Raw genomic sequence first — 15,224 nt, 5'->3', positions numbered from 1 at the left:
AGGAAGCCGCGGCGCGGCCCACCAGGTTCCAAAACAAGGAAATGAAGGGGGGAGGCGGGACTGGGGGTTCCTGCGGGAGCTGCCGCCGCCGCTGCCGCGGAGGAGGAGGAGGTGGAGGAGGTGGTTGCCGCGGCCGCCGAGGAGTCCCTTGCTGAAGGCGGATTGCAGGGCGGCGGGCGGCGCGCGCGCGCGCGCCCGAGAGGTGGCCCGAGAAGTGGAGCGGCGGTCGCGGGGGGAGGAGGAGGAGGGACTGAGCGGCGGCGGCCCCCGCGTTCCGGTGCCTCTATGGGGAAAGCAGACAATGGATTATGATTTCAAGGCGAAGCTGGCGGCGGAGCGGGAGCGGGTGGAGGATTTGTTTGAGTACGAAGGGTGCAAAGTGGGACGCGGCACCTACGGGCACGTCTACAAGGCGAGGCGAAAAGATGGGTAAGAGCAGGGGCGGGGGGGAGTAGGCTTGCTCGGGTCCTAGCTCTGCCCGCGACCGCGCGGGATGGGTGGGTCGGAGCCGGGTCGGGCCGTGCCCGGGGGGCGAGGCGGAGGTGGTCGCGGGGCCGCGTCCCGGGGCAGACTCTGAGGGACGTGGGTTCTGCTCGCCCCCCGCGCGGCCCCGTCGCACCCCTTGAACTCCCGCGGCGCAGCCCGGTCGGGGGGCGTAGGTCCGGTCCTGCGGGGCGCCCTCTGCGTGCATGGAGCTGGCGGCGGGACTCGAGTTGGGACCTCGGTGGGAGGTGGAGTTTGTGGGTGTCTGGTCTCCAGGGGAGACGCGGAGGGCTGGAAGAGCTCCGCCGAGGAGTTGCCGCTCCGGCCTTGGGCTGGTGACGGTCGTGGTGGAACTTCCAATCGGCTGAGCGCCTCCCGGGGGCGGCGGTTTGAAACCTAGCCGAGGAGTCCGTCGGCCGGCCGTGCGTCTGGGTCCTCGCCAGCCTCACGGATCTGAGCTGTTGGGCACCTTCGCCCTTGGGGCCAGCCAACCCGATGGCCCCTCCGCGCAGTCCCTCAGTCCCAGTCGTATACCCGGCCACTTCTCCACGCCACTTCGCCTGCCTCCGATTTCGATTTCTCACGTTCTCAGTTCCGCACCTTCCCTCGAATGTAGGACCTTCTGAGAGGTTAACCGCGTTTTGCTCGCAGAACTTCAGAGTTTGCTCTGGTAGCTCCTTTCCCCGCACCTTGGGTATTCTTAGGTCCTCCCCTCCATCCTCTGCCAAATGACTGCGTGCTGAGGTTTATGGGGCACCTAGATTATCCAGAACGGAATTCGAGTAACACAGTGGGTCTGAACCTTTGTCTTCCTGGGAGTTGAGGGAGAATCGTAGGAACCCCTTAGGAAGCCCTTACTGATTGTTCTCATAGGAGAAGGAGAGCTGGACGTTGTATTGAGAATGCCTATCCTTCGTACTGGAGGGCACACGGCTCGTACTCCAGGACAGGTGGAACCAGTTCTCTGCCTGCGAAGGGTGGGTTAAAACCATTTGTCACCTCAGGGCCCATCTTGGCAGGAGTTCCCCTTCCCCAGAGTTAGGGAGCCCGGGAACATCTGCGTATCCCGCTTAAACTTTAAAGACGATCAAACTATGTGGATGAGTTTTTAGGATCATAGCGAAACATTTCTGAATGAATTGAATATCAGCCACAGTGATATTAGTAAGACCTGAAGTGCTGCTTATCGTTCTGCACACTCTCTGGGTTGATTGATGAACTCTAGGACCAAAGTAGGTAGGGGGGTTTGTGTATGTGTGCGCGCGCGCGTGCGCGCGCATGGTGAAAACTACAAGGTACTTTACAAGTGTAAAGGATTATTATTATTGCAAATAATTTCTTCTCGTTGTAAGTGAACGGACACCATAGTACTCAGTTGTTTGTAAACTTTTCTCATAATTCCTTAGTTAATTGCCAGGTGTCCTTGGATGAGTGTCTTGGAATGTGAAGTACTGTAATTAACTTGTGTTTTGTCTTTGGAATATCCACTCTACTTGTTATATTGGTGTTCCTGTGGGAATCTTATCAGATATATTTGGAGAAAGCACATCTAGCTTTCCTATTTCGGCACTGGCATTACAAAACCAATCAGGGGCGGTGTTTTTCATACTCCTCATGCTAAATTTATAATATATTTGGACTGGAATTTTAAAAATGTATTTTAATTCTGTTTTTAAAAAAAGTTTTTTGTTTTTTAGCAAGCAGCTTTTAAGAAAAGCTAACTTCTGCTTCTGAATTGTATTTGGATAGCACGGGCTACAACAAAGAACAGATAATTTAATTCCCGCTTATATTTGTTCTTTGAATATTTTCCCCTCTTATAAAATTCTTGATTTGAATACACTTCCTTCTTGAGTGAAATTTGTTTAATTAGAATTAATAAAGCTTCTTTAGTAGAGTAAGATCAGTTTGTATATCTTCAAAATATATGCTTTTAAAAAAAACTTTCAGGATCTGAAAGCATTACTTTAAATCACTAAATTACATGTAAGAAAAATCAGTATAAAGTTTTTTTTCTTGAACCAAGAGTCTAGTTGAGATTTAAGGCTTTATAGTAAACACCCACGTCTCTTGTGGGTTGGTAGCAGGATTAGTGTTATGTTCATTGATACCAGTGATTTGAAAGAACAGAAAGTTTTTAGTGATGGTTCTAAACTGATACAGATTCGCATAGTAAAGGATTTTACACTCAGATCATAGTAAATTACAGTATAGCTCTTTCCAGAATTTATTTTGGTTAACTCAGATGTATAATGCTATTTTAGGGAGCAAGAGAGAAATCACGTGAGTACCTTAAAGAGGAACTATTCTGGTGTATGTAATGTAGCATATAATCCCAAAATTGTTCAGGTCTCTAGAAGAAACACTGGAAGAAGTAATGTAACATAAAACATCATTAGAAAAGCCTCTGCTTATAGTTTAATACTAGAGTTCATAGAACCTTAGAATATTGTTTCCCTTGAAATATGACTTTAACTTAGGCTGTATTAATTATGCTACATAAATTTATAATGGACTGGAAATGCAAGATTTACATCTGGGTTTTTCACCTTTAATAGCAATGTTATTTGTTCCATCTTTTTGTTTTGAAGGAAGGGGGTCTTTTGACCCAGCTATCCTTTTTTTTAAAATAAAAAATCAGGCTTAGAAGTTATTCTTGAAGAGAAACCAGTTTAGAATATTTCTAGACTTTTTATGAGCAAGAATTTGTAATACAGTTTTCAACATTAGGAAAAAGTCACATAACAGTGTGGTTACAAATCTCAAGACCATATTTATCAAGTTTGAAACACTTCTTGTTTTGATTGATAAAGGAATATTGTTAAAAAGTTCTTTTGTGAATAAGAGGTTCAAGCAAACATGATTCCATAGACTAGTGTTATGTCTGAAAACTGTTGTACCCAACAATACTACCATTCAACTTTGCAGACATTCATTTAGTCTTTTGAACCACTCCAATAAAAGAATGCTGCTTTTTGGAGTTATTTTGAAATATAGTAATTGAAAGTGAAATGGCTGACAGAGTTATCTGAGTTTCAGTTTTGCCTTAGGGTTTCAGATGAGAAGTCGTTGGTAACTACATGTTTTAATGTCTGTCATGAATCCTTCACAATAAGTGTAGTATGATTTTAACAGGTTTTTCACATTTTGTTCGTAGTTAAAATAGATAATTGTATTTGCATTTTTTTGGAGACCTCCCAAAGATTAAAGATGTATCACTGTGATCATAGTATTTTAGAGCTTTCAAGAGTTTCAGATCATCTAGTCTAATTTCTTCTTTTTACAAATTAGAAAACCAGAGCTTTTAGAGGTTGTCATGCCCATAGTCTTGGCAAAGACAAGCCTGTAATCCAGATCTCTTGAGCTCTTGTACTTCCTAATGTGTTTTCCCTCCTAATACCTTGGGAGAAAAAACAAAAAAGACCACATTGCTTCCACTTTTGACAATCTTATTGTATAAACTTCTTCCATGCAAAGGGTACTACATCTGTACCGAAAAATATGGAAAAGGGAAAGTATCACATATCAGGGGCATTTTAAAAATGTAGGAGTTCAGGCCTGGAGATTCTACCACATGCAGTTGCTTCTCTTTATCTGGTTTCTCTTCATCTTCAGTCTCATTACTTTTGGCCATCATCTCTGATTTGCATAATAGCCGAATTGGTCTCTGCCATTAGTCTTCCCTCACTGAAGTCCAAGATCCAAGTTGCTGCCAGTGTTAACAAAATAAAATCAATCATGTCATATCTCTTCTTGTAAAGCTGTATATTCTCTGTGGCTCATACGGTTACATCAGATCTTAATTCCCTAGTTTGGCGTGTAAAGCCATTTGCATTTGGATCTTAAAGTCTTTAGTCTTTACAGCCTTTACGCCTGCCACCACCTCCCTCCTTTTTTCCCAGTGTGTTCAAGCCATATGCTTCTGTAGCATTCAACTGCTCATTTTTTCCCTAGGATTTGCTAAGTCCTTTTCATGTCTCATTTTCTTTTTCTGCACTCAAACCAGAATGGTGTTGCTCTGCCATTCCTTTCTTCCTTCCCCCTCCCACAAACCTGGGGAAGTCCTGCTCCCACTTCAATATCCAATTCAAATAGCTTTTCTTCTAGAAGTCTTCCCTTAGTTACCCAGTGTACTCATTATCTGTGCGTCTGCCCCTCTTGTTCTTATGTGTATAATATCACTGTGATACTAGTCTGCTCCATAAACTATTAACTACAAATGGATCATCATCATCCTGTTTCCAGCAACTTGTACAGGGTTGGGTATGTAAGCACACTCAAAAATTGTATTAAATTAAAAAAAAAATGCCCTAAATTGGAAAACATATATATATTTGTTCTGGTAAACATACTTAACTGGTGTTTTCAGTAATTGTTTTGAAAGCCTGAAATATGGGGATGCTATATGAGATAAGCAGTTCAATGTAAATATTTATGTAACATTAACTAGGTCTAGTGTAATTTTTTCTGTAAGAAATAATGTGCTGCTTTTCAAGACAGTTGATAACACTTCTTGTAATAGTTTGATAAGTAACGGGTAATTTTTTGAATTATTAAGCACTTTTTTTTCTTCTTAGGCCAGTTCTTCTAAAATTGCTAGACTATAGTAATCTGTCTTCTGTGCTTTACTAGCGATGTTATAGAGATGCTTAGAAAACGTCAGCATTCAAACATATTTTAGGAAATTTTCTGGTATTATGGATTCATGTTAAAAAAACTAAATACTTTTATCACTTAGTAAATCAAGTGGACATCAGCTTGTTTAATTGGTTCTTTATGCACTGCAAGCCTTCAGAACTTTGTTTTTGGAGCCCAGGGGAATGTTCTTTTCAATGAAATCTGATTGTCTAGAGCACTGGCTGACAAACTTTTTCTGTAAAGAGGCAGAAACAAAATATTTCAGGTTTTGTGGGCCATACCTACCATCTATGTCACAATTACTTGAATCTGTCATAGTAGTGCCAAAGTATCCACAGACAATGTATAAATGAATACAAATTAGAATGTGTTCCAGGAGGAAAAAAAAAAAAAAGGTGGTGGGCTGTACTTGGCTCACAGGCTTTAGTTTGCCAGCCCTTAGTCTAGTGCAGTGATGTCCAGTAGGACTTTCTGCAATGATGAAAATGCATCTGTGCTGTCCAGTATGGCAGCCACTAGCCACGTGTGGCTCAAGGAATGCAGTTAGTGTGACCGAGAAACTGGCTAGTAGCTGTGATATTGGACTTCTCAGGTTTAGAGTTTTTTGGAACAAGCGGCTTAGCAACACAATTCGTAAATCCATGAAGTGACCTTTTAATAAAAACGTATAACTGATGGTGTGGACAAATGAAATAGGAAAGTTTGTATTTTTTCTTTCAAGTAATAGAAAATTTGAGTATTAGTTTGCTAATACTTGAACTGAAAAGCTGTCAATTTGTGAATGGAATCTATCAAGGATATTTGATTACTATTCAAAAAAAAGTATTTCATTTTATAAAAAGAGCATATGTGTTTAGTAAGTAGTAAATGTGTGTGCATAAAAAAGCTTATATAATCTGGTTGCCACCCTCCATGTTTTGCCAAATCTGTAATTTGTAATACATTCAATGTGTTTGTTCTGAGTATTCTGATGCTTCAATAAATTCTTCAATGGCAAAAAAAAAAAAAAAAAAAAAGATTATACAACATACTGTAAGCCTTCCCTTTCCCAGTCACCCTTTTCCCTTTCTAGAGGCAACCATTCTTGGTTTTCCTTTTTAGAGAGATTTTCTCGGAGGTGTGTGTGTTTAATGATAAATGGTAGTGTGCTGTACTGTTCCTGCTGTATATTTTTTAACCTTGTATATAACCTTGAAGATCATTACATATGTTATGTACAGAGATGCCTAGTTCCTTATAATAGTTTCATTATATTACATTGTATTGACTTACATACATTTAACTATCCCTCTTGATGGACATTTAGGCTGTCTCCAGTCTTTTGCAAGTACACTGTGGTGAATATCCTTAGTAGGTACAGTATTTTGTGCATATTAGTATCCCTGTAAGTTAAGTTTCTAAAAGCTGCTTACTTTTGGAAGTAATGCCTTGAAATGATCTGTAAATATGATGATGTACCCGATATAAATCTCTAAAGACTGGAGACAGGAGGGCTGAGAATAAGGAAGAGAAATGTTAAGACTTTAAAAATAATAATTATTAATACATACAAAATGAGTTCTAAATTATTAGTTTGCATAGGAAATGCAAGTTACTGTTTTAGCAGCATGGGAAAGACATGTCAGTTTTAGATAGGAAAAAAGTAGATCAATGGAAAGGGTTTTTTTTTCAGTACAATGGATATCAATATTGATGAATTAAGAATTTTTACTTTTGTGTACTATATTTTTGAACTGGATATACTGGATAAAAAGTTAATATGTGGTGTTAAATTGTGTCTTTTGCAAAATTCTGAAGTAGTGTAGTGTGGGTTAGACATCAATATAGAAGGCTTGAAGGCAATATATTGCAATTTGGAATTTTCTTGGTGGTAAATGATTAGACTAAGAGTATTCGACTAATGTGTTTTTAAAGATCAGCTTGTTTGTTATCTTGTGATATTGTGACTATATAATTTAGTGCAGCTTTGGATTCCAAAATAAAAGGACACTTTGAACACTTTGAATTACCAGCATGACTATGTCTTTGAAAACAGGTAGTTTTTAAGGTCTAGAACCATAAAGAGGTAGCTAACAGAGCTATTTAAAGATTTTTGTCCATTTATAAATAGCTGATAGTCCAACACTTCCTGTAATAGCCATTTTGAGCATGCATTGTGCAGGATAAAAGAATCTCGAGAGAGAGGACAGGATGTAATTCAAGATACAAGTGTGCAGCAGTAGTTTTTTATTGAGGGTGTGAGTTCTTATACAGAAGTGGGTGATGGATCGAAGAGAAATAACCTGTAAAGTCCTCAAATAATTTATGTCCTTATAAAATACTTTTAATTTCTAATTGAGTCAGCCTTTCTAAAGGAAAAATATACCCTCCTTACAGAGGCTTTGAACTTGTATATTTTCTATTTAAAAATATTATTTCAGTGAGACTTTGTGGTTGATCTCAGTTACTAAGATGAACGTGATCAGCATATGGATTTAATTACTAGGTAGGCCAGCTAACTTTGTTTTGTTCTGTGATCACAGACCAAAGCCCTGTCATGGCAAACTTTTGCAGATATCTATAGATATTTACATTTGGACAGAAAGGTAAGTCTATGGCTGCTGGAAAAATAAGGTAAAACTTTCACCTCATAGGTGGGTTAGTTGCATCTTTCTGTAGAAAAGTTATTTTAGTTATGATTGTTAAATAAGCTCATTGGTGAGAGACCTAAGCAGTTTGAGGCACAAACTATTGTTGCTTTTTACAAAAGTTAGTTTCCTTTTCCCCTTTCCCTTTTACAATTATATTTGCATTAAAAAAATTAATTAAGTAACTTATTTTTGGCTGCATTGGGTCTTTGTTGCTGCGTGCAGGCTTTCTCTAGTTGCAGCGAGCGGGGGCTACTCTTCCTTGTGATGCGTGGGCTTCACACTGCGGTGACTTCTCTTGTTGCAGAGCATGAGCTCTAGGCATGCAGGCTTCAGTTGTGACATGCTGGCTTAGCAGTTGTAGCTCGCGGGTTTTAGAGCACAGGCTCAGTAGTTGTGGCACATGGGCTTATTTGCTCCACGGCATGTGGGATCTTCCTGGACCAGGATCGAACCCGTGTCCCCTGTATTGGCAGGTGGATTCTTAACCACTGCGCCACCAGGGAAGTCCCTAATTATATTTGCATTTTAAGAGTGACTTAAACCTGAGTGAATCCTATTGTTTTGGATTTTGGTGCAAATTATAAAACTGTTTGTGACCTTCCTTTCTTCTGGAAATTTATATGTAATTTGAGCTTGTGTAATTTAGAAATCCAAAGTTCTATTAACTAAGTTCTCAGCAATCTTTTCATCTTTATAATTTGTATCAAAGTGGAAATATTTTTATTTTTATGCTATTAATATTTATCAAATTGGACTCCCTGGTGGTGCAGTGGTTAAGAATCCACCTGCCAAGGCAGGGGACATGGGTTTGATCCCTGGTCCAGGAAGAGCCCACATGCCGCAGACCAACTAAGTCCGTGCACTACAACTAATGAGCCTGTACTCTAGAACCCGCGAGCCACAACTACTGAGCCGTCGTGCCACAACTGCTGAAGTCTGTGCTCCCAGAGCCCGTGCTCCGCCACAAGAGAAGCCACTGCAATGAAGAGTAGCTCCTGCTCGCCATAACTAGAGAAAGCCTGCATGCAGCAATGAAGACCCAATGCAGCCAAAAATAAATAAATAAATAAAAATTTATCAAATAATAGTTGCACATGATTAAAGAACTCCAACAGTACTTCCTTCTCACTGCCCACTCCCAAGCCCCCTTCACTTCTCAGAGATAACCAGTGTTAACTGTTTCCGTTTTAAGTTTTGCTGCTGCTTACCATTATAACTTTAAGTAGCATACGTATACTTCTGTCTTATCAACTTTAGGCAGTTTCTGTTGACTTTCCATTAGAAGAGCTGAGCAATTTTGAGAGATTTCACTATCCCCTGTTTTCCGTTTTCCCATCTCAACCTTCAAATTTTTTATCTTTGTTATTTAAATTTTTTTGGTGGTGATTACTTTTATGACTTTAAGCTATAAACTTAAATTTCTTTTTCTTGGTTTGTCAATTCAGATATTATCTGTGGTCTTCCTCGTGTGAATGTTAAGGAAGGTAACAAAGTTTTTTCCTGTTCTTTTTCTCTATCTCCTGATTTTTAAAGTATAATTTTTATAGCTTTCTAGTTTATCCATTGCTTTTTGTCTATGGGTTGATTTAAAAAAGTGAACACTGGAAGCCATTCAGCAGCTTTAAAATATTACGATTATGAAATTATTTATTGCTGAATGAATTAGTATATCGAGACCCATAGAGAAGGAAATGTAGGCTTGTGTACCAAATAAGTGCTGCTTGAAACAGTCCTCCAGGTAGTAATGCCCAATGGATTTTCTTTATTTTGCCCTTTTTTCAAGTCTTCTGGGTCATACTCAGCTAGCAAATTTCTTTATATCCCATGGCTGGTTTTACTTGGATTCTTTTTTATTCTCGTTGGTTAGTTGAGGATATCTTTTTAAGTAGCTTTTTCATATAGGATGTGTAGATTTTCTGAGTTCTTGCATGTCTGATAGTGTTTTTTGTCCTCATACTTGATTGATAGTTGGGCTGAATATAGAATTCTATATTAAGAATATATTTTTTCTCAGAACCCAAAACTATTGCTTCATGGCTTCTGGCATTTCTTGTTGCTCATTGGAAGTTTCTTTCTGGAAACTTGTTTTTTTCCTCTGTGGAACTCTTAGGAGTTTTCACTTGATCCGTGCATTCTAAAGTTTCACCAAAGTCTGTCTTGAAAGTGTAAGTCTTTTTTTTTTTTTTTCCCTTCATTTATCTAGCTTTGTTTCTTGTGTCTTTTATACATTATTTATTTTTTGAATAGATGATCTATGAACATAACTTCAACTTCAAAAGTTAAAAGGTGGTATTCAATAGCTTTAGTAGCATTCCTCCTACCTTCATGCCTTCACTTCCCATTTCCAATCCTGCCAGTTTCTTATGGATCTTTTAAGTGGGCCCTTTCTTTTGTCTTTGGTTTAGGGCAATTTTTATCTCCTGTTATTTAGTTCTTCTGTTACCTCTTTTGTTCTCTTCTTCAGGTTGCTTATTAAGAAATGTTGACCTTTTTATGCACTATATTCCCTGTCTCAAATTCATTCTCAAAATGTTCAACTCCTTCCCATCTCCATTCTGGACGATTTCTTTTATTTAATTTTCTAGATTACCAATTTGGTCTTCAGTTGGGGTTGCTATTCTTTTATTCAGCAAGAACTGGATTCAGGAGTCTGCCTGAATTCAACAAGGCATTGTTTTAATAAAATAAATAAATTCCCTATTTATATTTAGGTTGTTTCTGATGTTTCACCATTATAAGCAGTTCTTTAGTGATTTTTTGGTTCTTTTTGCTATTTTTAGCTTTTCCTTCTTTTTCTTATAATCTGAGTGCTAGACCAAGACAATGGGAACATTTTCTGTTTTCACTCATAGAGAAATTATATTTTACTTATCAATGTGTAGGGAATTATAATCAATATAATAACTTACTGAATTCTACTTTGTGTCTGATCCTGTGCTAGCTGCAAATTTGAGGCCCCTGTGTTTATAATATAGTTGGAAGGATTGAAACAAAATCTCTGGTTTACACTTTCCTAAATTTGTAAAAGCTGGTTATAATTCTTTAAAAATGTTCTTACTCAAACAGCTATCAAGAAGGGCACAACAGAGGTCAGTCATGATAGGCAGATGCACTAGTATAAGGGATCGCTGAAAGGGGAAAGGGACCATTAGAAATGTCAGTTAGCAAAGACTAACACTTTTCTTTTTCCATGGCCGTGCCTTGCGGCTCGTGGGATCTTAGTTCCTTCACCAGGGATTGAACCCAGGCCCTCAGCAGTGAAAGTGCGGAGTCCTAACCACTGGACCACCAGGGAATTCCCTCTTTGTTCCTTTTCTGACATTCTGGTCTTAGCTAAGGAGATCATTTACTTGCTGTAGTGGCTGGAAACATGTATTTAAAACTTTTGAGAGAATACAGTGTTCCAGGGAGACTACTATAGTTATTTATATAAGCAGGATAATTCCTAATGTCTGGAGTGTACTTCAGACCCATGGTCCCCAAGACCCAAACCAATCAGAATCAAATAAGTCAAAGAAAGACTCTGTTAAATAAGTAACTTTCTTAAGACAACTGGCTTGTTTAGTGACCTTATGTAGCTGGGTCTCAATTTTCCCAGAAGTGTCAATCCAAGTCCAGTAAGTGGTGTTTGGCCATGTCATAGATACCTCCTTCCTCAGTTAAAAGATAATCAAGGGTTATCCTGTTATCAGGAACAACCTGGCCAGAGAGTCTAGAGATTTTTGTTGGGCCGCTGTTGCTTTAGCAGTAGTTTTTTTTTTTTTTTAGCAGTAGTTTTTGCAGTATCTTTAACAGTTAAGGAGAGGTTCTTGATCATAGCCTCATTTGCACTTACTCCCTAGCCAAGGGAGGAGGGATCTGCCAAAGGAAGCGAATTTGAATCATGAATGCCTCCTGATAATTTAAAATTTAAGGTTTCTGTAGACCACACAGGCATTTTTATTCTGGTTACCTTCCCTTGTGTCCCTTTCTTTGTAAAGAGCCTAAATACAGGTTTCCCTGTAATTAGGCTCTTTACAAAGAGGGGGTTTAACCAGAGACAGGGAAATAAACCCCCAAATTTAGGGAGTATGACATCATAGAGGGGGACTGAGTTTGTTCCAAGAAAGTGAGGCATTGGACATCAGGGAGAATTTTGTGACAGGCAGAACTATAGGATCACCAGAATCATGGCAAATTCAACAGTCATTTGGAAGTTGGATTGCAGTGGCCTGGGGTATGTAGACAATGGCATTTTATTTCCAGGCCAGAGCATGGTAAGAAGTGTACAAAAAAATCATAAATACCTTCATGGTGTAAGAATTAGGAAAAGTATGGTTAGAGAGGGAAGGAGGAATGGAAAGAAACTTTCCTGATCTGACATTTTAGGAGGAAGCAGTCTACATAGATGTTGGCTACTTCGTCGTTCCCTAGTCATTTTGATTTCGAAGCCTCCAGCATTTGCACAGGACAAGGTGTCAAGTGGAACCTTCTTCAGTTGTAAAATATGTACCCAAGGTTTTACACCTTATAATTTACAGTGGTGTCAGTGGTAAAGAATTCTTGGTAGCATCCTTTCCGTGAGTCTCACTTTTGCAAAAGCATAAGAGTAAAACAATAACTGTCTGTAAATGACAAAAGACTTAAAAATGTCCATTGCTAAAGATCTGATGAGAGTTCATTATTGACAAGGAAATTTGGTTATTTCTGTGACACAAAACATTTTAAGATTATAACTAGAATTATAATCTTACGACTAATAATATTCTACCAGGGCATATCAGGTTTCTAGGAATTTCATACAATTTCTAGAACATGTATCTTGATACAAAGTTCAGCATTACTTCTTACTTGACAATGCTTCCCATGTAATTTAACATACCAAATAAGCCTAACTAGTTTAATATCTCTCTTTTTATGAGGAGAGAGAACAAATTTCCAGGGGCCCTCTGGAAAATCCCAAAGTTAGTTGGAGGTCAGAAAGACTTCATTTAGAATTCAATATTGGGAAGTTTGTCAAAATATCAAAAGGTTTTGAACACTTGACTAAAAAAGATCACAGATCATTATGAAACAATAATTAATTATCCATTTAACCAAAGTGACAATTAAGGATTTCAAAGGCAAATACAGAAGACTACATAGTTCTGAGCAAAACTTTAATATTGAGAAAACTAGGTTTTTTCAAGTAATCAAAGACCTGGTGATAAAGATACACGAAGCACAGGAAATTATTTTGATAAAACACAAAATTGTTACTTTCTAGGCAGATTACTTAAAAATGGAAACCTTTCACAGTAGCTTATCAAGAGCAGACCATTAGTCCAATGAAGCTTTCTCTTTTTAGCAGATGAAAGAAAATTAAGTTTTCGTTTTATATAAGTACAGTATAGGTATTAAAGCTTATTTTAAAAACTGTTATAATAATAATTCAATTTTTAGCCAGTTTGACCACACAAGATTCCTTTTCTCTCTCTTTGTCTGTCTCCCTCTCTCCTCAACTTTTTGTGTCCATAATTTGTCCCTTTTTCTTTTCTTTCCCATTCTGAAATAACCATCTATACTTTAGGACAACATTAACTTCTTTTAACCAAAATACATCTCCTTTTCTCATACATTTTCTTTTTGAAAACACACATCCTACTTTCCTTGCATACAGAGATGTTTCCCTTATTATTTCTAGTCATTTTAATTACTTATATTAGAATTTTTAATCCTTAAAAACCTGATTTCCAGTGAAAATTAAGAAGTAAACAATTGTGAACTGTTACTGGCAAATTTATGAATACATTTCATAATTTCTTAAGCATATTCCTCCTCATATTAAATTTTACAATGTAACACAAAATATTTTTAATAAAAGACCCAAATATTTTTAGTTCCTCTATGAAAGGAAGCCCAAATTTGGTAAACCTATGTTCAATAACTGATGTTTTAGTATTTTATCTTATTTGGAAATGGTCTAGCTATTCAATGAATCTCCATCATTTAACTTATCTCAGTATATCTTTAAGATTTCAAGTAACCAAAGAGATTTTTATTTATTTATTTATATTAATTTTTATTGAAGTATAGTTGCTTTACAATGTGTTAGTTACTGAAAAGATTTTGGAAACTATTTTTAAGTACATATACCATAAAGCACAATTATTTTTGAAGTTTATTTACAAACTTACATCTATTTATGTCACTTGTTCTTAACAATTAAGTTTAGATTACTCATGAGAATTTCATGAGACATTAACAGCTAACTATCATCTTAAGTTACCTTTCTTGCTGACAAATTCTGTAACAGATAACGTGAGCTTGACTTTTGGTACACCTTTGTAGAGTAAGTTTTTTTTTTTTTTTTTGGTAGAGTAAGTTTTATATTTAATGTTGATAACTCTTAAGGACTTGCCTATTCTAATTAAACCAACAAACTTACACTGGCTTTTATTTACTAAAGATTTATTCTAGATCACATGAACTTGAAAAAAGTGGGTTTTTAAATTTCTGAACGCATACTTGATTTGCATAGCACTTGTTTGTTTTTAAGCCAATTAAATAGAGCTTTTTACAAATTAATTCTGGCAGTATCATCTGAAGGTAGGAAAATATCACCCATCTATAACATACATGCGTGGACATTCATAAACATTCAGACTGCAAACAGATCTTGTAGCTTCCATTCCAACATTTTAGCTATGAGATAGGTATGATATGCAAAAATCAGTAGATTATAAAAGAACAGTTGGGTCCAAATTGTGTTTCTGGCAGATGGAATAAGTTAAGGTTACCTGCTCAGATGCTTGAACTTTTCACTAATATTTGTGGAGAAGACACTTATGATTTTTCATTCACCTAGTTTCCAGATAACATTTCACCCCCTTTTTTTCTTTCCTTCTGATAAGAACTACCTCCCTGAAGTTTGCATTTCAAAGATAGGGCCTTCAGTTTCTAGGGAAGACCAGGCAGAACATTTATATCTTGAAGGCACAGAGAAAGAATGAAAGTTCCTCCTAGAAGGACTTTTGTTTCCTAAGGCCAGAATGTTAATAATACCTATAAACCTTTTGAGATGAATAGGGGAGGTTTTGGGATTGGTTAAAAAGGATAGGTAGGTTTTGAATTTCTTCTAGAGCTGCATTTATAAGACGAGGACAGTTATTTTTAATTCCTTGAAGAATTGAGTTGCAACCAAAATGACTTCAAAGGGCTGACCCTCCCATCTGACTGCATTATTTTCAGTTTGCTTCTTTATGTCAGGGAGAAGATCTTCAACTAAGATAGAAATCAAAAGATTCCTGTGTTCTAGATCTAGACCTATTTGTCTTTGGAGTAGTTTTCCCCACTCTGGGGACATAGTTTCCTTTCATTTCAGCTTAGGGGAGAAGGCCTAAAAGAAAGTTCCTGTCAGGCTTTGAATATCGCTTACAATTTGGCCAACTTCTGACCCAGAGCTACTTTAAAAAAATCCTTTCAAATATCTTATCAGGTTTCAATTGGGACTAA

General features: G+C 37.8%; 1 protein-coding gene across 2 annotated transcripts in view; it reads left to right on the top strand.

Annotated features, from left to right (window-relative positions):
• Positions 1-249: 249 nt before the first annotated feature.
• The window catches only part of CDK19 (cyclin dependent kinase 19), a 178,102-nt gene continuing 163,127 nt past the window's right edge, over positions 250-15,224 (top strand). For both annotated transcript variants that reach the window (XM_082669056.1, XM_082669055.1), the window contains exon 1: positions 250-429. In XM_082669056.1, the coding sequence (XP_082525182.1) occupies positions 302-429 (128 nt within the window). In that variant the 5' untranslated portion in view covers positions 250-301. The remainder of the gene's footprint in view (positions 430-15,224) is intronic.

The sequence above is a fragment of the Grampus griseus genome (assembly GCF_964374135.1).
Source record: "Grampus griseus genome assembly, chromosome: 13".
NCBI lineage: Eukaryota > Metazoa > Chordata > Mammalia > Artiodactyla > Delphinidae > Grampus > Grampus griseus.
The sequence above is the reverse complement of the archived record's forward strand: the minus strand, read 5'-3'. Positions and strand labels throughout refer to the sequence as shown.